The sequence below is a fragment of the Melopsittacus undulatus genome, chromosome 2 (genome assembly GCF_012275295.1).
Source record: "Melopsittacus undulatus isolate bMelUnd1 chromosome 2, bMelUnd1.mat.Z, whole genome shotgun sequence".
NCBI classification, from domain to species: domain Eukaryota; kingdom Metazoa; phylum Chordata; class Aves; order Psittaciformes; family Psittaculidae; genus Melopsittacus; species Melopsittacus undulatus.
In genome coordinates, this window is record NC_047528.1 from 9382228 (window position 1) to 9407073 (window position 24846).

The 24846-nt window shown below is 41.9% G+C and overlaps 1 protein-coding gene across 1 annotated transcript in view; it reads left to right on the forward strand.

Moving 5' to 3' along the window:
* Positions 1-24846, forward strand: part of FAT3 (FAT atypical cadherin 3) — a 342653-nt gene that overhangs the window by 6324 nt on the left and 311483 nt on the right. Inside the window, 1 exon segment of the mRNA XM_034073958.1 lies at positions 14823-18134. Within this exon segment, the coding sequence (XP_033929849.1) occupies positions 14840-18134 (3295 nt within the window). The 5' untranslated portion in view covers positions 14823-14839.

The following is a 24846-nucleotide window of genomic DNA, read 5'->3' on the forward strand; positions in this document are numbered from 1 at the left end:
TGAAGATGTCAATGTTGTTTCAATGATCCAAGATCCTCAAAGCGTTGTGCAGACGGAAGGAGAAGGGCAGACAAGTTGTCTTTTTGTCTGCATAAAGAGGCAGTGAGGGTTATAATGGGAGAGGAGTAAAGTTTGGGAAAACCAAAGGGACAAGGCACAAAAGAAAAGGTGTCACAAAGACAATAGAGCCTTTTGTACCAACTCAGCACAGTGCCTGAGAGCATCCCAAAAAGTGACTGAGTTGTACTCCAGCTGGGCAGGGACTGGCAGCCAGGTTATTCTAGCACTTGGCTATCTCTGCCTGAGGCCACACTGGAAATGCTGTGTGTAGCTTAGGCTAACTGCTTTTATATAAAGTGTTACAGCCATGGAAAAGAATGAGCCAAAGGGAATGTAAAGGTCACAGAGAAAGATTACAGGGGCATCCAACGGAAGAAACAGGGATGTTGAGGTATGTGCTCTTATAAAGCTGTCACACGTGCTGGAAGGGAGGAATACCAGAGTTCATCCACAAAGTGACGGGGTGGTTGAACCTGCTGGAACAGCTTTGTCCTCAGTGGCTGTTGGGTGGAATAAGCTGCCACAGAAATGAGGAGAATAAATGAATGCTTGCTGAAATTGAGACTAAAAGCTGATGATTTGGCATGGTTATCTAAGTGCTAACATCAAAAAGCAGGAGTTAATTTTGCACTGGCCTCCTTGCTGTAGACCTGCCTGTCTTCTTGGGAAGCATCCCTGAGAATGAGCTGTTGATAGTGAAGCACAGGCATTCATTTTTAAATTAATTTGAATAATGTGGGCATAAGTCAGTTTGTGTTAGCGCTTGATGCTAATGAAATGGATTTCAGACCATCAGGCTCTGGGGAAGAGCGGAGCTTCAGCATTTCCCATTGCACATTTCAGTCTGCTGAGAAGTTGGAGCAAAGGGCCGCATCTCTGCTTCATTTGTTGCTGGTTATGCAGTTTAATTAGTGCCCATCATTACACATTTCTGAACAACTCTCAGGAAGCTGAATATGGGCTTAGTGAAATCCGTAACTGCAGAGGAACTCTGTAACTCGATGCTAAGAAAGGGCTGTTCATACGCAGGAGACAAAAGGGTCCTTTATGCAAAAGTAGCTTGTTAGCTTTTTGTTTTTAAGCTGTAGCATGTCTAAGCGATCAGGGTGTCACACACTAATAAACTGGCCAGCCCTCTGGAATAGACATTCTTGGTGGTGATTTAGAAGGTGCATTTATACAGTAGTTTCCAACTTCATTACTGCGCTGTTTCCTTGGATACTGAGTGTTTTGCATATAATTACGAGAGGGACATTAACAATGCTTGGTGGTTCTAATGGTTTTAATAACATTTCTCATATTACCTGGTTAGTGATTCTCTTTTTCCTTTTAATTTCCTATATCAAAGAGGAAAAACAAAAGGAAGTGATTTCTGTCAGCTAATTTGCACAACTTCTTTTGAGCCAAGAACAGGTTTTATTTCATAAAGTGTGGAAATCCTGCATGCTGTTTGTAGAATTATGTCGCTGAATGGGCTGTAAATAGGAGTTGAAGTGGTACTATTCATCGCAACGTCAAATTCACACTGTTTGGGAACAATCTTACAATAGTAAAGAAAAAGCTGTTTAAATGCTGGGCAGTAAACAAAATTTGTTATGGGTGTGAAAGCATTTAAATACTTCATGTGTTTATTTAAGACTTGGGTATTTTGATAGTGCTCAGTATGTTTCTCGAAGGTACTTTCTGCTCTTTACACACCATCTTGGTTGCCTCAACTCCGGCTGTTGTTTGACAAACAGTTTGATCTGCCATGGACATGGAAAGGATCCCTCCTGCCTGCCCAGGCGCCCGTTCCCATCTCCCTCCCTCCCTTTTATTCACAGGCATATTTGCAATAGGGTAGCTCAATCCACAGGGAGAACAAAATCAACAAAATATACTCCAGAAAGGAGGGGAAAGGAGGGAAAGGACTTGGGAGGGGGGGATAAACCCAGGACAGCTGGTGGCTATGGTGGCTTATTCGGCTGTAAAGTGATCATCAAGCTGTGCTCGAAGTGATTGTGCCTGAGTATAATTTGGCTTAGTTGTGCAGGGTGTCTGCAGCACTTGTGAAGAAGGTTGTAGGAGCGTCGGGCCGTGATGCCTGGGCTGCAAAGGATGCATTTGTATGCGCTTGAGGAATGTCTGTCCGGGAGCAATATTTCTGCATGTCAAAAAAGAATTAATGCTTTTGTGTTCTCTGAGACTGCATTGGACCTCAGGATATCCCCTAGAAACACAGCAACAAGGATTTAAACTCTTAAATGACTGTTAACTGTCACAAGCTATGTAGTTACGTGAGATATGAGGGCAGCTGGGCATGATGAAATAGGCTATATGTGTGTGTGCAAACACCCTCCCCACACACACTACATGCGTGCTCACTTATTGAAACTGCTTTTTAAGTTCAAACAATTTTTTTACTGATAAAAGAACTACTTTATATTCCTCCCAGTACTTTTTCTTCAGAGGAACAATTGTATAGTTCATTTAATAAAATACAATCATTTTTCCAAAAACCACAGAATACAGAATTTAATACAGTAGCATTTGACCATAAATTCTAGGGATACATGTGAGATGGCTCTTTTACAGTACACTCAGTTTTATTGCAGTCCTCATAGTGGCTTTCATATGCCAAAAGCTATTCAGAGTCTTTTCTTATAAAAGTGCTATAGAAGTATATTATATCCACAGACATTTTGTCCTTACCCATTATAGTTTCACAAGCAAGGCATGCTTCCTTTTTCCCCTTTCTGTATGGATGTGTAGTATTGCTAGGTTTGCTTTAGGAAGCTGATGCATTGCTATTTTATAACTCTTCTGCCTTTTCTGTTCCCTACTTTCATCTTAAAAATACAGAGAGAACAGGTAGTGCAGCTTCAAATAAGACAGAGTTATTCCTGATGACTTTGATTCTTTCACCTTTTTACCTTTCTGGAGATTTGCAGGGGTCAGATTGAAATTGGCAGCTGACTTTCAATCAGTGCGTAGCAGAGCTTGAGGAAGAACTGTACGCAAGTAGTGCCTTGCTATGTGAAACTTCATTTTCAGTTGAGGTTTTAAATTCAGCAGCAATGAGCCTCACTGGGCTAAGAGTTGTTATTTAGGCTGGAAACTATTTTATTTCAGCTGAGCAGCTTTCCCAATCACTTATCAGAACAAAAAGGATAGGAAAATGGAGAGCATGTGGCTGGGAGACACAGGGTGTGAGTTTGCTTCTGTGGGATGCTCTAAGAAGGAACATCCACATGCCTTTTTATAGGGCAGTCCCTGGGAGCTGTGCACCACCAGCATGGCACCTTTGGCACAAGGTGGGAGCAATGAAGCAGCTTGGCACAGCCAGGCCTGAATTTTTAGGGATCTTGTGGGATTATATGGGTTTGCCAGCACTTCCTTCTTCCCTCCTAGTGAGCAGACAGAAGATGTAGAGCCAATGGCTTGCTGTGTTTTGGGGACATGGATCAACAGCTCAGGGATATGTGACCTGCCCCATTTATCAGTGAGTGCTAAGGTGGATGTTCAGCATTGTGTGATGTGTGGTGTCCCCAGCCAGTGTTTGGTGTGCATGTGGCATTTGCTTTCTGTCCAGAATTTGAGGGTACAGGCTTGCGACTTGACCTTGGGCTGCAGGTGATCCTGACTGCAGGAGAGCAAATGGGGAAAGGTGAGGCTTTAAAGAGATGCAACTGTTCTTCCTAGTGGCTGCTGTTTTCAAAGATATCATGGGGTCACAGAATCACAGACTGGTTTGGGTTGGAAGGGACCTTAAAGTTCATCCAGTTCCAACCCCCTGCCATGGTCAAGGACACCCTCCACAAGACCAGGTTGCTCCAAGCCCCTGTGTCCAACCTGGCCTTGAACACTGCCGGGGATGGGGCAGCCACAGCTTCTCTGGGCAACCTGTGCCAGTGCCTCAGCATCCTCACAGTAAACAGCTTCTTCCTAGTATCTAATCTGAATCTCTCCTCTTTCAATTTGAAGCCATTCTGCCTTGTCCTATCCCTGCATGCTCTTGTAAAGGCTTTCTTGTGGGCCCCTTTAGGGCGCTGTTGTTGATACCCCTGCCTTAGTACCCTCCATTTAATAATCAGTGTCTCCAATTCCAAGATCTACACATAATTTTGAAGACTGAACCCAAACTCCTGACCTGTGAATAAGTGATGAGTTTTGAATGGTTGCCGCTAAAATGGTAGTGAGAAACATAACTGTGTGACCCTCTGTTCTGGAGATGCAGGACAGTGATGCTGGCGAGCGTTACTTTGTAGAGAAACCTCATGCAGGTGCAGAGAGCAGTGTACTGAGGTGGTAAGAGCTTGCAGGGCAGTTGGAACTTGATGATCTTAAGGTCCTTTCCAACCGTAATTAGTATATGATTCTATATGGGGTGTCTTCCATGTGGCCTGGAGCACATGGGCTGGGCTGCTGTGCTTGTTTAAAATGCCTTTCATGGAGAAAGGGCAGATCATAGCACTGTAAAGCTGTTTTCCCAAGTCTTCCATGCAGGAATGCTGTGGATATTTGAGGGAACATGTTTTTCCCAAGGGAAGCATGGAGCTTTGTTAGTGATGAGGGCTAAAAAACCTTTCAACTTCTTAAAAAAAGGGAAAATAAAATCAATTATGATTGTGACATATGAAACTGCTCATAATGAAACGATACTCTTCCTGAGGTTCTGCCTGTAATGCCAAACAGTTTAAAGGCACTTTTCCAAGGTGATTGTTGAAACTCTGTATTAAGATATACCTCATTTAATCTAGCATATGCTGATTGCCATGAAGAGATTTTCAACAGATACTGTACCGTGGTGTCTGTTATTCTCCAGGACATAAATAGCTGCTGGACTGTATGTGACTGTGTGGGTAGCTGGCGGCTTATGGGTAACCTCTTTTCTGGCACAGAAATAATGGGCTGTTTGTTCCTCCAGTTGAAGTCCTGATGTGTTTTGATGTTTCTGATTTACATTTTTAGTGCTGTTCCTGATACCATTCAGTGTTCTGGGAATGGTCTTTAAACTTGGTGTTTATTTTGGAGCGTTGGTTTTCCAGCAAACAAATATGTGATTAGCAATTAATGGTTTTGCTATAAATAAACAAAAAGGGAACAGTTCAGCTTTAAGTAGTGATCTCTGCTCTGCTGAGCTTTTAATTGGGCTGTGTCTGCAAAGTTGAGCCTTTCCAAACACGCAACAGGCTTTGAGGGACTCCCAGCTGCGGTGGCTGAACTGGACGGGTTGGAAAGCTGAAGCTGTAGTGGTTTGAGTTAATGTATGGTTAGCTGAAAAATGGTTATCATCTCAAATATCTCTGCATGAGCCAGCTATTAGAAGAGGGCAGAAGTGTTCGTGGTCTCAGTATGGATGTGATGGAAGTTCCAGCATGCAGAAGACTTTCAATGCCTTTCCCTTGCATGCTGCTCACAGTGGGGTGGGTGCCTGATGTAGCTGGTACCAGAGCCAGTGTTGTGTGGCCAAGGCAGATCTGTCTGAGCAACACCAGCACTCCCTTGTATGCATCAAAAATAGCGTATTATAATATCCCATTTGAAGTAATGGCATTCAGCATCCTATATGGATTCAGGTATTTCTGATGTAGATATCGGAAAGCTTTCTTCCTTGCAGTGACCAGGCCTTCACACATGGGCTGGAAAGGAAGGACATTTCTAGGTTTGTGTCATGTTATGTTTGGTTTAAGGCTGACTCCATCTACCTTTCTGTTTTCCACATATCTGCAGTGTGGATTCCACTTACTTGAAAGAAACTGTGATGTATTTGACCCGATATATCTGTGAGTTGCTTATTAGGCAGGCTAACCAATTTCCATAGCCTGAGCTGGATGTGATTTTAGGAAATAGTAGCAATAACCCTGCCTCTTTTAACAAGCAGTAACCTTTCTGTTGTTTTTTTTTTATTGCACAGCAATTTAGCAACCACTGTATTGTATCAGTGATTGTTTTTCTCTGTGTTTTTGTGTACAGTTAGGTTAGGGTTCCTTAAGTTTTCAGAGGCTACTTCATCAGAGGGCCAGTGGGAGGCTGGTTTTGGGAAGCTGCTTTTAAGAAAGGTGGCTGCTCTGCAGTGCCTGGAAGGCAGACCCATGTGGCCATCTCTAGTTGGTCATAGACAACACAAGTGAGTTGCTGCAGATGCAGCTCTGTGTTAAGCCTGTGGCACAGAAGCAGGTGCCAGCACCCTGCAGATTCCTGCCCTGTCGAGAGAAAAATGTTCACTGCTAAATCTGGGTTTTGTTCTCAGATCTCAAACTTGTTGAGAATCTCAATCAAAATATTTGCTCCTTGCACTTTGAGCATGATCTCTCTGTATTGCAGTGTGTCACAGCCATCTTGAAGAGAAGTGACATTGCAAAACCAGCAATCCCCTTCTTACACCTGAGAAAGAAATATTTTTTTCTTTCTTTTTTTTCCTCTGGAATTGTAAGATTTAGGTTTTTCTCAAGTGGTTGTTCTGTTCAATTATGGCTTTTGCTTTTCTTAATGGCACCTGGATGCATCCGTATGTCTTCTTCCAAGACTTCTTCCTGTATTGCTCAGGCAATGCCATTTTCTCAGGTCACTTTGTGTGTTGCTCCTGCATGGACCAAACACAACCAAGTTATGGTAGAAACTGGAGGATCACCAAACCTGGCTGCACATTTGGACAACAAGCCTGGTGGGCAAGACGATGCCTCTGCCTGTGTGCATGGTAACTGTCACTATGCTGGTTAGTGGGTTGTGTCCCACAGTGCTGCTCACCAGCCCTTCTCACCAGGTCCCATGCTCTCTCTCTGTTCATGTGTGGAGTGAAATGTTTTATTCTACAGTCCCTTTGTAAAATCCTTACTGAGCTGTCATTATTTTGACTCAGCATCTTGTAATCATAGAATAATGGAATGGTTTGGGTTGAAAAGGGCCATTAAAGATCATCTAGTTCTCCAGAGTCTCCTGGTCTCTTTTATACTGTGGTTTTTTACTTGGAGCTGTCAACTGAAAAGAAGCTTTTGTATATTCATCTCTTTTTTGAACACCTTCCTTTTGCCCATATATAAAGGTCTGGACCATTTGAGCTGCCTTACGTCCACGCACAGAGTGTCTGAGGGAGATATATGTATAGTATTTTCCCCCCCTGAGAGTAACAGCTTACCCCAGTTCTTACACCTACATACCTATTATGGCCCTGGAAACAGTAGTTGTAAATCTCAGAGACTTCTTTCTTACTATAAACTATATCCAAATAGTTTATACAAGCCTGTGCAAGCTGTCAGAAGGAGCATGTGCAGCATCCTGAACACAGAACAGACTGGTGGCAGCACCTTGGCAGCGTCTGGAACAAGCAGGAGTGGGTTTCAGGAAAACTACCATGGAAAAGAGTGCAGGATGGGAACAGCCTTGAGTAGGAAAGATGACAGATGCTTTTATCATCTGCAGGGACACATCTGCATCAGTGCTGCACTGTGGCCCTCCTAAGTGCTCATTCCATGGTGCTGCATGGCAGGGTGTGATCCTGCCTGTGGGTCCTCAGCAGCAATTCAGGAGGATGAACAGAGCCCTGGCCCCTGAGAGGCAGAGCTACAGCTTGGTAAAGAGCTGTTTATGGGGATCCTGATTAATGTGTGGCAAAGGGAGAGATGGGGAAAGACCAGCAGTGACAGGAGTGGGACTAACCAGTCCTAGATTTTTCATATTGACGTTGCACCTAGAAAGAGTTTCCAAGCCAGGGCTCCTTGTATGGGAGTCAAAGTAGATTTATGATATAAACTGAAGGAAAACCAACCCCAAACCACCAGATAAGGTCAAATTGTATCCTTGAACGTGTTTCATAAGGAAGCACGTAGCCCCCTTGAAAATAATTGGCTCATTTTGAAACCGCCCAAAGCTTCCCCATTTTACAGTGATTAAGAAGCAGGAGCCGGGGGGAACTGGAGATACACAAAGCATGAAAACTGGATATCAGCCTTTGTTTCCTTGGGGGCAGACCACCAAGGGACAAGCTCAAATCCCTTGTAAGGTGGCTCCCAGGAATTCGCTTTCAAACAGATCTCGCACGGAGGCGAATTATTCCTCCTTTCTCCCTCCCCTGCCCTTTCCCCAGGCCACATTTCATCCTGGAGGGGGAAGGGAGAGTCCAACAGACCCTTTGCATCCTCTCCCTGGGCAGACAGACGATGCCTGGCTCCTGCTCACAAGTGGAAGCATTTGCTCATGAACTGATACTCGGCAATAATTGGTGTTGCATGGAAAAAATCCCAGCACCTGCTAGCAAAACAAAGTTATTCATAACATACGGCTGGGTGGTTAAATCTTCACTTCCTAGGGACAGCCTGAATTACACTCAATACATGCTGAGCAGCCTTTCTCCTGTGTGGAATTATATGCAGGCAGCAGGAGGATTTGCAGCTCTAAGGACGGTTAGGATTTATAGCGCTGTCTTCTGCAAGGACTTACTCTGCAGAAATGGTCGTTTTGTGTTCATCTTCTCTTTTTGGGATAAACACATCATGATATAATCATATGTATGGAAAAGCAGATCTTTGTGCTCATCAGGGAGCAGGTAGCCCTGTGAGTATATCCCCTGTTGTAAATCTGTTGGTGTCAGTCAGGTTTTTTTCCCCCTCCTGCCTAGAGTTGAACACGCATTTCTAATTCACTTCTGTATGGCACAAATTCTGATTTCTTATTCTGTTTTCTGATTCCTTTTCCTGGTCAGTAGATTTTAGCTTTTCCTAGCTGGGTAAATGAATGTGGAGTGTAGCTCAGGGAAGGTGTCTGGCTAGATGAAGTGCCTTTTAAATGTGTTTTATCCCATATTCTCCTTTGGCAGCATACTAGCGATACTGGTCGTGTAATGAGGGGAGGGTATGAAATCCATGGCTATCTTTGGTCTGTGCCAGAGCTTTGCTGGTAGAATGATATCTTGGTCTTTAAACTCCATGTTCCTTAAATACAAATTTCCATGACTTTGAAAGTTTTCCATAGGTCTATGCTATTAAAGAGGCTTCTTCCAAGAGGGGGCACTGATGTACATGGGCTCCTACCTCCTATAACAGATTGTGAAATACATCTTTTCCTATCACTGATGCAGCTTGACCAAAGCTTTTAATAGGTGACAACTACAAACCAGTTAAGATGCTCTGTAACCTTCATTGCACCCTTTCGCAGGTCCTCATAACCTAATCATGCAGGAGTTTTTGTTGAAACAGATGCTTGTTGTTGATAGAAAACAGCACTGAATAAGGGGCTTCATTCAGGCGCATGGATTTGCCTGTGTGACAAGCTTGTAAGTTTAGTGTTTTGATGGTTACACCATAAGAATAGGGTACTGCCAATGGTGACATTTGAGTGAAAGGAAGGAGTTACTCCTAAGATTGAGGTCACTTCAAACAAAATCAAGAGCTTCTATTCTTGCTGCAAATGCATGGCTTTACTCCTATTAAGACTTGGTGTGCATGTGAAGTTAATGTTCTTCTGCCTCCTAGAAGGGACTTTTGTATTTTCAAATACAACTTTTTTGCTGTAAATCTGTTCATGTAAAAGAATTTAAATAACTACCTTTTGAGAGAGAATTGTGACAACTCTCCTGACAAAGGAGCAATAATTCCAAATTGACATATTTTTCATACCATGAAGTCACCATGTTCTTCTGTGTGAGGAGGCACTCTCCCTTTCCCAGCTTCTTCAAGAGAAATAGCAGTCAAGATAAACATCTTCAAGTGAAGGTTTTGTGACCATTTTTTCCCATACCATAAATATTCCCATATCCATCATAAACATCTTGACTCTCAGAAATTTGTCATCTGGAGTTTTGAAACTGGTTTTTCTCCTCCCAGCCTAGAGGACCCTGCAGGTAAAAGCTTTATTGGGTCCATTTGGTGAAGATGAAAGTTTAGGCACAGATCAGTTTCTTCTCTCTTCTCTTTCAAAGGATCTGTAGAAAGTCTTAAATAGTTGTGTTGTATTAGCTTGTCATGTTGCCTAAGTTAATTTACCTGACGGTCAACTGGAACAATCCTTTTCTCGTATGTGTAATTGGGCTTGGAGGGTAAACAGGGAGAGAAGAGAAGGGATTTATTTTCCCGTTATGGCCAGCTATGGCCAGTAAAATCTTACCCCAACTGCTTGTTGAAGAAGTTTGCCTGCTGTATTCATTGTATTCTATAAAAGTCCTTTAGCTCATGTTTATGCAGGAGGAATATGCATTGTTTTGTTTTTCAAGGGCTTTTTTATGGTATGGAAATCTTTAGAGTTAGAAGAAGGAGCCTAGGGAGAAGGAATCCAAGGATCACACAGCACTTGTCTCATATCTGCACATTGAATTAGAGACACGGTTTTGGTGTGCAGGCATCGTGGAAGTTCTTGGGACTTGAATCTTCCCTCGCAGTCTGGTGGGGTGTTAAGCTTGGATGCAGCCCAGAGGCTGCCAGGGCAAAGATGAGAAAAAAGAATGATGCTCGTACCTCTTGCAATTCCTCTAAGGAGCACCAGCCACCTGCAGGTCTCTACAGCTACTCTGAAAGGTTTGGGTCACATAGTTAATCTTTGTTCAAGTAGAGAAGGAAAGTGACCAGATGGAGAACTGAATGTGAAATTATAGAGTGATATGAAGTTCAGATTTATTTTAAAGAGTATTAAGAATCAAGACACACTATTCTGTTTCTCCATTCCTCTTTCTCACTTCAGTGCCAGAGTACTTAATGTGAGCCAGAGTGGAAAGATGGTGGACTCCTGTGCTATCTTGTCACCTCCTTGCTTATTTAGGAGGTTCTTCTTTTAGTCTGTGCTCTTGTTAGAGTGGTTTCTTTTCTGCAGACTAACCATGTTAAGCAGTACCAGTGGATATATATATATATTTTTAGTAGCTCCTGCCCAAACATTATAAAATCAGGCAAAAGTAATCACAACCTCTCTCTTCATTTGAAACCATAACATTTTTTTGACAAGAAGTGCCTTCAAAGAAATGCTTCTTAATTTATGGTGGGTTGCTTTGTACTTTGTTTCTGTAACCTATCGCATTACATTTCCTGTGCGTTGAGTATGTATGTATTATGAGCTCTTAAAAACAAATATCCCAGAAGAAAGGAGCTCAGTAAATGAATAAACATTCTTGGGTCTCACAAGTGGCAGTTTAATAGCTCATCCATTGAGACTTTCAAATAATATAATGATGATGACCATGTAAATATATGGATAGATGAAAAACTTCAATGAGGAGCTTGTTACAACTCTGCATACCACATCTGAAATGAAATCAAACTCTGAAAGTGCTGCCTGATGTGAAGGTCCAATTTTTCCAGTGCCAACGTTGAAATTATACCTAAAAATACAGAAGTTGTGTGTTTGTGTGTACATATGTATACTTAAGTAAAACATGCACTCAGGGAAGCACACATATATACTTATGTTGTTCGTAGGTGGAATTTAGTGTTTCAGGAGTGATCCTGATTGCACTGAACCACTAAAACTTTTTAGACTATTGACATGACTGAATTTACAGCAGTGTGTTTGAGATTAGGTTTTAGCCCTGACTTTCTCTAACAATAGATAAATGGAATGGGAGCATAAGGTTGTCATGTTATATCGCCTGGGATATACACAACTTTTTCATTAGGTTCACCTAATCACATAGCTTTGTAAATATCTATTTCGATGCCAGTCTGCCACAGCAGAGTCTATAACCTTGGTTAGCCTTGGGAGCAGTTAGCATGAAGGTAGGTAAAGTTTTACGTATTTTCTTTGCTTGTAGCAATGAATTACTCAGGAAAACTGATTTCTGATTATGGTGGACCTGGAAACCTGATGTTTATGGCTATGAAAGGTGGAAACAAAACATTTCAGGCTGAACTATGAGGTCGATAGGAGAAACTAGAACACCAAATGAGATGTAAATAGGATAATACAATTAATTTCATTACACCAGAGAGACCTACTTCTGAGAAGCTGCTGAGCTCCAGTAAAAAGAAGTCTGGGAGTTCATATGAAACATAACATCAATCTGCATCATAAGCCAACAAAAAAAATCACTTTCTCTTGGCAGTGAGGAGAGGCTGGTATTGCAGTATAGATGGAAGATGCTGAAGTGCTCTTGGTGAAAGGCATCAAAACAGTGATTTGTCTGTTGAGTATTTTAATAATGCCTCATCACAGAAGAGGCTCAGCCCGTTGTTATATGTTGGGTTTCTACAAATTAGAATTTCTCATTCCCCTTGGCTGGCTTTTCCTTGGCAGCATACTGTATATTGGTTGTATTTTCTACTTGAGAGCATTGTCTCCCACGCTAGGCTGAAGCAGCAGCTTTTAGTGGCAGTACTCAAAGTGATCACATAAAGCCCCATGAAAATAAGGGACTTTGAGATTTTCACACCGGTGGATTAAAGTTGATGAATGCTTGTTGTGCTGAAAAACAAGGTGTCACTGCTCTGATCTTTTAGCCGAGTGAAATGACAACAACAATATAAAAGGCTTTCCTAGCTGAAGTAGAAAAATTCCATCCTGGGTCTCCTGGGTATCAACCCAGAGCATAGGGAGAGCACAGGGAGACTTGATTCCTCATGTACACAAAGAATATTGGAGAACTGTGCATATTTGATATATAAACTGTATGAGATGTTAATCATAGGACTCGTGATACGTGCTCAACAATTGAGTGGGCATATTGAGGAAAGGACCTGCCACATGTAGTTCTGTGGGGATTTGCCTGTTACTAGGGAATGCAGGTCCAGGAGATGATAGAATCTTGAATTTATATTATCTTTTTTAAGAGTTTCCTTCTTTTTTATTTTATGGTATAATAGAAAAGAAGAAGAAAACAAAATAGGGGGAGAACTGCAAAAGCAAGTGTATTGAAAGATGAGTGCCTTGACAAACACTTGGGAGAATTGATTAAATTGATTAATGTGTTAAGCAATGGGGTATAGACTGTGGGATCAGGAAGTTAGGTGTTTTGTGTGGACATTATAAAGTAAATTGATTGTCATTAGTACTTAAAACTGCAGTTGCCATTCAGTTCTATTGGAAGTGATAATTAACTTGAATTCAAATTCCAAAACTTGCATGCAATTTATAAATCTCCTTGGGGATGCTGAAATCATGTTGGAAATTTAAGTTCACTGCTGTCATTATCGACATCTTTTCGTATCTTTTTCCAGTGTGTATTCTAGAATGGAAAAAGCTACGTTTTTGAGCAGCTTTTTAAATGACAATGAGGACAATGTGTGTGTGCAGTGGGTCTTTCAAATAATTGCCTTTTAAAATTGATTTTTATGATTTTCACGAGTAGCAGAGAATTTACTCTGTAACAAAGAAGCTTATTCACACTGCCTCACTGTAGGCACCTGCCTCGTTTCCTCAGGCACCTTTCTTCTCATCTCAGTGGGAAGCAATAAGCAAGACCTGGCTCACAGCTTCTACACCCTCCAGTGTCTTCAGCCAGTGTCTCTGCTTATGCTGTCACTGTTTAACCTCCCAGTTTAGATCACTGAAGTGAGGCACTGAGGCTGTTTCAGAACAGGACTGTATGGAGGTACTCCAAATCTTCCTCAAATGGCTGCTTATTAATTGCATTTGAATATTTACATTTATAATGAGCCTTGTGAAGTCAATAGAAAGGCTCTTGCTGCTTTGAGGTGGCTGGAGTGGGACAGACTGGATTGAGACTGATGGCAGTGGAGCCTTATTTGTAGCCAGATTCTGCTTGGGGTTACCAAAGTGAAACACAGTATAAGCTGGAGTTCACTCTGAGCAAGGATGCGTTCATTCTCTTGCTGGTCAGGCTGGCCTGTGTGTGGCAGGACATTAAATTTAAGAGGCCTTCACGTTTCGTAGGTTGGGATGTCAATAGTATCCAGCAAATAGAACATTTATTGGACATACAGAAAAAGCTGTTCCATCTGTGGCCTCATTTAATGTATGTTACCCAGTGTTACTTGGTGAAAAGCTGTGACCATAATTACAGATGTGTCATGGTACATATGCAAGCGTAGGGTTACATCTTGTGGGCTAGATCAGGTGTACTGTTTCCTAACCTGAGTCTTCACCTGGGAGCTTTATTGAGCAGTTTTATTTTCTTAATTATATCTCGCCTGTTCTAAGTATCTGGGTATGTGTATGCATATATATGTGATTGCATTTAATTAGCTATAATTCTTCCTTAATTTTGGTTTATCTGAAGGTAGCTGTAGTTAAACTAATGGCTGGGTAGTGACTTTTACGTGCTACTTGTTCTTGGTGGCTCAAAATTCATCAGCCTTGTGATCTTCTTTAACTGTCCATAAAAAAAATGGTAACATTTGCCTATCACAGCACTGCACACATAATAAAAATGCTGTCTTCTTTCCAAACACTGGAACTAAAAATGACTTTTCAGTATGCTCTGAAAACAAACAAGTTTAGGCTTAGTTGGAGCTACTGGTAAATAAAAACAATAATTTCTGTATGTGGTTCATCTTCTTATATAAACTTATTCAAATGCGTGCATCTGATTCTCATTTTTTTCACTGTGGTTGTTGGCTGTGTGCATGTGTGTATAAATGCAGTAGGATCTCAGAGTTTTTTATGGTATACAGTTATGTATATGTGTGTCTACGTGTGCATGCATACATATTACACACTCACACATGAAAAAATATAATCCAAAACAGATGTGGTTGTGTGTATGTGTGTGTATATAATATTCTTCCTTTATGTTTTCAAGATACATAGTGACTATATGTTATATGTATTTTTAATTCGGAATTTAATAAGTAATTTTGACCTGACACTTATCATCTATTTTGTGTTTTCTCTCTCTCTCACAGGGTGAAAGAATGATGTGATGGAGGTGAATATGGGCCGCTGGTCAGGCTCACGGCCACCTCTGTCATGCCTTGCCTTTCTGATTGTTAAGCTCCTGGCCTCTGTTTGCCAGGTTGTTCATGGGACCACTCCACTTGGCTTTCACTTTACACATTCCACTTACAATGCTACGGTGTACGAGAATTCTGCAGCCAGGACTTACGTCAACAGTCAAGCGAGGATGGGCATTACCTTGGCTGACCTTTCGTGGGATATCAAGTACCGGATAGTGTCTGGTGATGATGAGGGCTTTTTTAAAGCAGAGGAAGTCATCATTGCTGACTTTTGCTTCCTAAGAATAAGGACTAAAGGTGGGAATTCTGCTATTTTGAACAGAGAAATCCAGGACAACTATTTATTGATGGTGAAAGGGTCTGTCAGGGGAGAGGACTTGGAAGCATGGACAAAAGTGAACATCCAGGTTTTGGATATGAATGACTTAAGACCTTTGTTTTCACCAACCACGTACTCTGTCACAATAGCAGAAAGCACTCCTTTAAGGACTAGCATTGCACAGGTAACTGCAACAGATGCAGATATTGGGTCCAATGGTGAATTTTATTATTACTTCAAAAACAAAGTTGATCTCTTCTCAGTTCATCCTACAAGTGGTGTTATCTCCTTAAGTGGACGGTTAAACTACGATGAGAAAAACAGATATGATCTTGAGATTTTGGCTGTGGACCGTGGGATGAAGCTTTATGGAAACAATGGTGTAAGCAGCACTGCCAAGCTTTATGTTCACATTGAACGTATAAATGAACATGCACCAACAATAACTGTGGTAACCCATATTCCCTTCCCATCTGACAAGGAGCCTACCTATGCAGTTGTTAACATTGATGACCTAGATGAGGGAGCCAATGGAGAAATAGAATCTGTTTCTATTGTGGCTGGAGATCCACTAGAGCAGTTCTTTCTGACTAAAGACAGTAAATGGATGAATGAATACAAAATCAAAGAAAGAAAGCCTATTGACTGGGACAGCTTCCCATATGGTTATAACCTGACTCTCCAAGCAAAGGACAAAGGATCTCCTCAGAAATTTTCTGCGGTCAAGCTGGTTCACATTGCTAGTCCCAAGAAAGATACTGCCCCCATGAAGTTTGAAAAGGAAGCCTATGATTTTTTGATCAGTGAATTTTCCCCTCCTGGTGTGGTGGTTGCAGTAGTTAAGCTGATATCTGAGCCACAGGGTGTGGAATACAGACTATCTCCAAGTGAGGAAGCTGAGTATTTTAAGATCAATCCAAACACAGGCCTTATTACTACTGCTCGTCCTTTGAAAATCATTGATAAGGACCTTTATGAATTAGAAGTATATACAAACAAAGGCAGTGATTTAAAAGCACACGTTATTGTCAGGTTAGAAGATGCCAACGACCACACTCCAGAGTTCCAGCAGCCCTCCTACAGTGCATTCGTCAATGAAAGTGTCCCTGTGGGATCTAGTGTTTTGGCAGTTTCAGCAGTTGATAAAGATATGGGAGAGAACGGATACATAACATACAGCATTGCCAGTCTGAACTCACTGCCATTTACAATAAACCAGTTTACAGGTGTCATTGACACATCTGAAGAACTGGATTTTGAGTCCTCCCCAGAAAGCTACAGGTTCACTGTGAGAGCTTCTGACTGGGGTTCTCCCTACCGCCACGAAAGTGAGGTGAATGTCACCATATACATAGGCAATGTCAATGATAACAAACCCCTCTTTGAAAAAGTGGCATGTCAGGGAGTGATTTCCTCTGATTTTCCAGTTGGCGGTCACATCACTGCTGTTTCTGCAATAGACATAGATGAGTTAGAGCTTGTGAAGTACAAAATAATCTCTGGAAATGAACTTGGCATTTTTTATTTAAATCCTGACTCTGGTGTCCTGCAACTTAAAAAATCTCTAATTAATTCTGGCATAAAGAACAGCAATTTTGGCCTTAAGATAACGGCAACTGATGGAGAGAACTTTGCTGATGCTATGTTTGTCAATATTTCGGTAGTTCATGGGAAAGTGTCTTCAAAGACCTTTAGCTGTAGAGAAACTAGAGTTGCTCAGAAGCTAGCAGAAAAATTACTCAAAAAGGCAAAAGCAAATGTGAAGCTGAATTTGGAAGACGGTTTTCTTGATTTTTATTCAGTGAACAGGCAGGCACCGCATTTTGACAAATCCTTCCCTACTGATGTAAAGGTTTCGGAGGATCTGCCAGTTGGTGCCACCATCCTGAGGATAAAAGCCTATGATGCAGATTCAGGCTTCAATGGAAGAGTACTTTATACAATTTCTGATGGTAATGTAGATAGCTGTTTCAACATTGACATGGAGACGGGGGTGCTTAATGTTCTTATGCCCTTGGACCGTGAAAAAAGAGAGCTTTATGTCCTTAATATTACAATTTATGATTTAGGTAATCCACAGAAATCTGCGTGGGGACTGTTGACTGTCACTGTGGAGGATGCAAATGATAACAAGCCTGTTTTTTTACAGGACAGTTACTCAGTTAATATTTTAGAGAGTACAAGCCTTGGTACAGAGATTATCCAGGTAGAAGCCAGAGACAAAGACCTAGGAGCTAATGGTGAGGTGACCTACTCAGTACTGACAGATACCCAGCAATTTGCTATCAACAGTTCAACAGGAATGGTGTATGTGGCTGATCAACTAGACCGGGAATCAAAATCAAACTACACACTGAAGATTGAGGCTAGGGACAAAGCAGAGAGTGGCCATCAGCAGTTTTCTGTTGTGCCTCTGAAAGTGTTTTTGGATGATGTCAATGATTGCTCTCCAGCCTTTATCCCATCCAGCTACAATGTGAAGGTCCTTGAGGACCTGCCTGTTGGCACTGTCATAGCTTGGTTGGAAACTCACGATCCAGATCTTGGCCTGGGAGGTCAAGTCCGTTACTCGCTGGTGAATGATTACAATGGGCGGTTTGAGATAGACAAAGCAAGTGGTGCCATCCGCTTGAACAAAGAGCTTGATTACGAGAAGCAGCAGTTCTATAACCTGACCGTGCGTGCAAAGGACAAGGGGCGCCCGGTTTCTCTCTCATCGGTTTCTTTTGTGGAAGTTGAAGTGGTGGATGTTAATGAAAATCTTTATACCCCCTATTTTCCTGACTTTGCTGTCATTGGATCTGTAAAGGAAAACTCCCGCATAGGTACAAGTGTTTTGCAAGTTGTTGCTCGAGATGAGGACTCCGGAAGGGATGGAGAGATCCAGTATTCCATCAGAGACGGCAGTGGCCTGGGGAGATTCAGCATAGATGAAGAAACTGGTGAGTTTCTGATTTCCTTTTCCCTTTGTAGAGGTTTTTGCACAAGCAAAGCTTAGGAATAATTATGTTCTACCTTTAACAAGAAGTTCAGTTCTTAACAGGCAAGCTGAAATTATAAATAAGGATTATCCAGGTATAGTGATGACATGATTTAATTACCTGGTTACATTCATCATTCTGTAGGTGTGAAATAATACATGATCCTTTTCAGCAGCTATTTGATCACTCCATTTAGAAAGCAGTGATAGTTACAGAATGACTCGCTTCTAGTCACTATTATCTGTTGATCGTTGTAAATTACTCAAGGCATCTCCACAGAGTCACAACACTCATGACCTTGAGTGCAGTGTTAAAGGCAATGAAAGGAAACAAGGAGCATGAAACAAGAATTATGTGATCCTGAAACCTATTTGTGGTCTTGTCCTTGTTGTTGTTGTGAGTCATTTTTCATGGGAGTTAGCAGTCTGAAATGATACGCCATTCTGTATAATATGCTTTCTTGTGGCACGGTGTTCAGTGTTGGCATGCTTGTGAACAGGTAGAAATACAGGGGACAATGCTTAGCTGTAAACCAACTATTCTAGCTTTCCTTTAGTGGTGGTAGTATGGTGGACATTGATCTTAGAAAACACTATTAATAGGGGAAAGATTTTGAAGATGCTGAATTTCACTGCCATGCCACCATATTGGAAAATGTGGAAAATACGAAGTGTAAAAGGCTGTCTAGTAAGCCGCTTGACAAACTGGGTGTTTAAATGTCTGATAGCCGTGGGGAGTCATGCTGCAGCTGTGGAACTAGGACTAGTAAGGAACATAGAAAATATTAGTCAACAGTTTCAGAAATTACATTAAATATGTTAGGTCTGTGGGTTTACTGTGGTTTAAGCAGACTTTGTATGTCTTTTTCTAAAGCTTTTAATTGAGAATGTGGTATTAAAACATAAGATGAAAATGTATGTTTTGGCAAATTCAAACTGTTTAATCAAATGTCAGCTTTCTCGACTGAACATTATGAAAAACAGATGACATTGCAAATGCTGCGGATCGCATCTGAGCGTAAGCAGGGAAAAATATTTTTCTTCTATTTGTGCCATAGTTTCTCTGCTGCAGCTGTGCACAGATGATAACAGTCAAAACCGTGTGTCCTGAAACATCAAACTTGAGTGTCAGAAGCCAAGAGGGCACCTACTCTAATTTCCAGAAACATTATGAACTCAAGAGTCCTACAGTGCTAATAACAATTGAAGGCATTTGAGCAACATTATTTACCCTTTTGAACATGAGTTTCAGTTTCAAGCTCCTACATTTGAAAGTTTTAGCCGAACTGCTTTTTGAGTAGCATCAACTTGAGCTAAACAGGTTCCTTATAAAGCAATGGGATACTGGTCCAACTGCTGCAGTATTGCTCTGGAAATCTCAGGATTCAGCATCTATTGCACTGAAAGGAATTGGTGGGGGAAGTGTAAGTTAGTTCATGTTGCTCATTATTAAATGAATCAGGGTTGTAACCCTGTGCCTAGGTAGGTAGGGGTGTTACCCTGTAGTAAGTTAGGGGCCCTGTTCAGTAAAGCAGGAATCATGGAGCTGCTGGAGAGGGTCCAGAGAAGGGTCACAAAATGATCAGAGGAATGAAGCACGTCTCCTATGAGGAAAGGCTCAGAGAGCTGGGTCGGTTCAGCCTAGAGAAGACTCTTGGGAAAAACCTTATTGTGGCCTTTCAGTTCTTAAAAGGGTCTTATAAGAAAGATGGGGAGAGACTTTTTAACAGGGCCTGTTGTGATAGAATCATGGAATAGTTAGGGCTGGAAAGAACCTGAAGATCATCCAGTTCCAACCCCCCTGCCATGGGCAGGGACACCTCACACTAAACCATGCCACCCAAGGCTCTGTCCAACCTGGCCTTGAACACCACCAGGGATGGGGCATTCACAACTTCTGTGGGCAACCCATTCCAGTGCCTCACCACCCTTACAGTAAAGATTTTTTCCTTATATCCAATCTAAATTCCCACTGTTTAAGTTTTAACCCATTCCCCCTTGTCCTATCACTATAGTCCCTAAATAAGAGTCTCTCCCCAGCATCCTTGTAGGCTCTCTTCAGGTAGGACGAGGGGTGATGGTTTTAGACTGAAAGAGGGGAGATTCAGGCTGGATATGAGGAAAAATTTCTTTACAGTGATGGCGGTGAAACACTGGCACGGGTTGTAGATGCACCATCCCTGAAGACATTCAAGGCCAGGCTCTGTGCAACGTGATCTAGTTGAAGATGTCCCTGACCATGGCAGGGTGTTGGACTAGATCCTTTGAAGGTCCCTTCCAAGCCAAGCTATTCTGTGATTCTATGATTCTATGTTCTGACATGAGTGGGAATTATTATCAATATTCCACATTATCCATATTCCATATGAAACATAATTAATTTCTTTCCAGAACTGAAAAAAAGCTCAGAACTCCTAAACTTTTAAATTTGCAAATTTTTGTCTACCATTCACTCTTTCACAAGTATTTTTATGAAAATCAGCCTGGGCTGTTTCAAGAAACTCTTCCAAAGACATCAGATAACCCAGCAGATCAAAAGACTATTGGATTCTTCTTCTATCTCTTTTCCCCAACTCTTCAATACAACTAAAACCTTCTTGAAACCTACTTGGAGAACACTGGTGAACACTTGATGCATAGCTGCAGCTAGAGCAACAGGGAGAGCAGGGGCTGAACGTTCAGAAGTTACTCCAAGTTACGCTGTTGTAAGGCCAGTGCAGAACTTGACCTGCTGTGTCAAATAGGGCACAGCATTAATACTCTGCTATTGAACTGGTGGCAACTTAAATGCTGCTGAATGATGAATCAGCTTTCTAGCTGTAGAAGAGGACTCAGATCACATACTGAATTAATTTACCAAGAGATAGCTGTTTATTTAGTTTCAGTGCAGTTCATTTGTCACTTTTAAACTGACCGACTCTATTGGCTTGTGCATCGTCTCTCCTGAAATTTGTGAAGGTAAGCAGGAGCACGAAGTACAGCAAATCAATATTTTTTTGTTGCCTTAATGAAAAGAAGACTGCAGTATCCATTATAATCATTAGGATATAAACTGGGCCAAATTCATCCTGCTATGTGAGCAGGCTGGACTCCAAGCAAGTCTGTGATTTTAGCAAAATTCTGCTCAAGTACATTACTTTTATTCTTCTGCAATATTTCATCTTAATGGTGTCAGCTCCTATGCTGAGCGTGAAGCGCCTGGGCTCCCTGAGACACTCTAAGGAGAGGATAGTGTGCAGAGATGCCCAAGCAGAAACTGGCCCTCATGGTGGATCCACACCACACCATGCTGCCTCCCACTTGGCATGGTGGCATTGTTCTTTTTCCACCATAGATGTATTTAGGTATATACAGGTGCATCTTGTGAGGAAGGGCTGAGGGAACTGGGGTGGCTTAGTCTGAAGAATAAAAGGTTCAGGGGGACCTTATTGTTCTCTACAGCTACCTGAAAGGAGGCTGGTCTCTTCTCCCGGAATAAATGATAGGACAAGAGGTAACAGCCTCTAGCTGTGCCAGGGGAGGTTTCTATTGGATATTAGGAAAATTCCTTCACCAAGAGGGTGATCGGGCACTGGAACAAGCTGCACAGGGAAGTGGTGGGATCGCCATCCCTGGAAGTGCTCAAAAAATGTGTAGGTAAGTCCCTTAGTGACATAGTTTAGTGGTGGACTTGGCAGTGCTGGGGTACCAGTTGGACTTGCTGATCTTAAAGGTGTTTTCCAACCTAGTTGATTCTGTGATCTAACTGAGCTTGACCTGGATTTGGTGTGGGGTCCGGAGCAGGCTGTTCTCAATTCAGGTGTGAACAGTCTTCGTGGTGAGCAAGCTTGGGAGTTCACTCCATATTGGCCAGTGTGGATCTCTCTGCATAGAGTATATGTGCAGTTCTTGGTGCTGTGGCAGTTTGGTAAGAGATGTGACATGAGCGGGGAGCCTGGGACTTCCTTCCCACAGTGCTGCTTTTTGCCTTGTGAATTTGCCATATAAGATTGGTTTTGAGGATTGTCGTTGTGTTACAGCATTCACTGCTAAATGCCTCAGTTCATGTGTGGTAGTAACCAGAAGCATAGTGAGTGCCAGCTAGAAGTATTTGAGGAAGTGTAATTTTACTTGAATTTGGTCCCACAGCCTTGTGAATTACTTCCAAATTTGTTTCAGTGAATTTATTTTCCTTTTCCAGGAGGCAGAGCCAGTATAAATTTATAAATCAATGAAAACTCTCCTGAAATAGAAGGCAGCAGTTCCTGACCTCCTCCAACACCATCCGTAGTTTCTCACTAGTACCTTAGCCAGCAGACTAAATTTCGCATGGGTTTACATCTCAACTCATGATTCATAGCTAAAAATCTGGTTTAAGACTTTTCTGGAGGTAAAAAAAAAGAAACTTTTTCTTTCATAGAGAACTCTTATTTATTGATTCCTTCCTCAATGGAGACTGAGTTTGTTGTAAGCCTAGGTGTGTCATTCGAACTGTCTTAATTGGGCTATTTATTGGCTGTTGGTATAAATGTCACAAGCTTGCCATTTAAGATACCCGCACTGAGGAGCATATAACATGATCCTGCCATTTATGGGTTTTCTCTTTCTTTCTGTCTTCTCCTTCTTTATTTTTGCATCCCTCTCTTTTTTGGGCTCAAGGGATGTAATCTATATGATGAAATATGATCATCCACAGTCAGAACTAGTCACTACAGGATTTCTTCATAGTCAACAGAGAGAAATGGGCAATTGAGGAGCATGATTCATTTTACCCTAATGTAAAAGTAGGAAATCATTTGGATAAATCACATCCTAAAAATGAGCAAAGGTCTTTTGTATGAGTAGCTGAGAGACAAAAGTCTACACTAAACACCTTGTTTTGGTCAGATGTCACCCATTCCTGTTGCCTGTAAACCCAGAGGGGGGCCACAGAGATGCTCAGAGGGCTGGAGCACCTCTGCTCTGGAGGCAGGCTGAGAGAGCTGGGGTTGTTCAGCCTGGAGAAGAGAAGGCATGGGGAGACCTTAGAGCAGCTCCCAGTGCCTAAAGGGGCTGACATGAAAGCTGGAGAGAAGCTTTTGATAAGGGCCTGTAGTGGTAGGACAAGGGGGAATGGCTTTAAACTGAAAAAAGGTAGATTTAGATTAGATAGTTCTTCCTGGTGAGGGTGGTGAGGCACTGGCACAGGTTGCCCAGAGAAACTGTGACTCCCCCATCCCTGGCAGTGTTCAAGACCAGGTTAGACAGGGCTTGGAGCAAACTGGTCTAATGGAAGATGTCCCTGCCCATGCCAGAAGGGTTAGAAATGGATGACCCTTAAGGTCCCTTCCAACCCAAACCATTCTGTGATTCTAAGATACACTGTCAGGTTTACATCCAAGGTAATTTGTGATGACTACTTTCTACCAGCCTAGTTTCAGGAAGTTATCTCTCAATATGATACCCACACATAAATGTGCTTCTAGAAGTAAAAAGTGGAAAGAAGGTTTTTAAGGGTATAGGTGATGAGAGTTACACAACTAATATTTTATGTTTTTCATTTTCTGAGAATGCTTTGCTAGACAGAACATCCCACCTTCTTTTCTGTCTCTTGAAGTCATCAAGATCTGATGCTTTGATCTTACTTGTGGAAGTGGGTGGTAACCTTCCCCTGCGCAACTCAGGCTATGGAGAAGCTCAAGCCATTTCTTCATCTCTAGTAGTGCTTCCTGCCTGGTATGTTCCTCCACACTCCTCGCCAGTCTGCTAATGGCAGTTCTGTAGAAGATAATTGTGTAAAAACCCTCTGTATTTCCAGATTATTGTAACACAAAATAAGGAGAGATCTGTTTTTATGATTTTCATGGGATGGCAGTGTGCTCTGAGTTTTCATCAGTATGATAGCTCTCAAAGATATAACTACTCTTCTGGAAACGGTCTCTGTCAGAGGTCCTCTACTCCTTTCTTAAAAAGCTTTGATTTTCTCAGCTCTGGTATGCACATCCCTCATGGTGCTAATACACTACAGCAAAGTGGCGCATTTTGTCTCAAGAGCTGGTGGTAAGTCCAATATATGCGTATGTGTTTATGATACCACCTACCTTGGGTGACTAAATACCATCTAGCAGTACCTCTTTTCTGGCTGCAGCGGAGACTTGGACTTCCTAACTTCTCAAAAGGTCAAATTAGATGAGATCAGTCCTAGCTTAAATGATGAAGTCTTTCTTTTAATGATTTGTGGTTCAGCTAAACAGCACTTTTGACTCAAGCTCCACTTTTTAGTTTGGCACGTGTTTCTGCTCCCTGCATGGTTGATGTAACAGCCTGGCGTTCAAAGAGTTTCTATATTTACCCCTACACTACGCATAGATGTACTAGTAATAGCAAATGAACAAAACGAGTTCTAGAAAAGCAGAGAGACTAGACACGCTCAGCGTGTTCTGCTGCAGTGACTTCTGTAGGCTTGGTGGGAGTTGGTATGGCAGTGCTCCAGGCTGACTAATTCCCCTGTATAGGTGGGAAAACTGAAGCAATAAGTCTGCTGCTGCTTCTTAGAAAAGAATTGAAACATCTTCTCAAGTCCCATTGAAATGGAACACAGAGATAAAATAGTGGTATTAATGAAATGGTTAGGGGATCTTTAATGTTCTTGCAAAGCCCATAAGTAGGGACTTAAGCAATGCTTTCAGAACTTACTAACCTCATTTCCTAAGGTT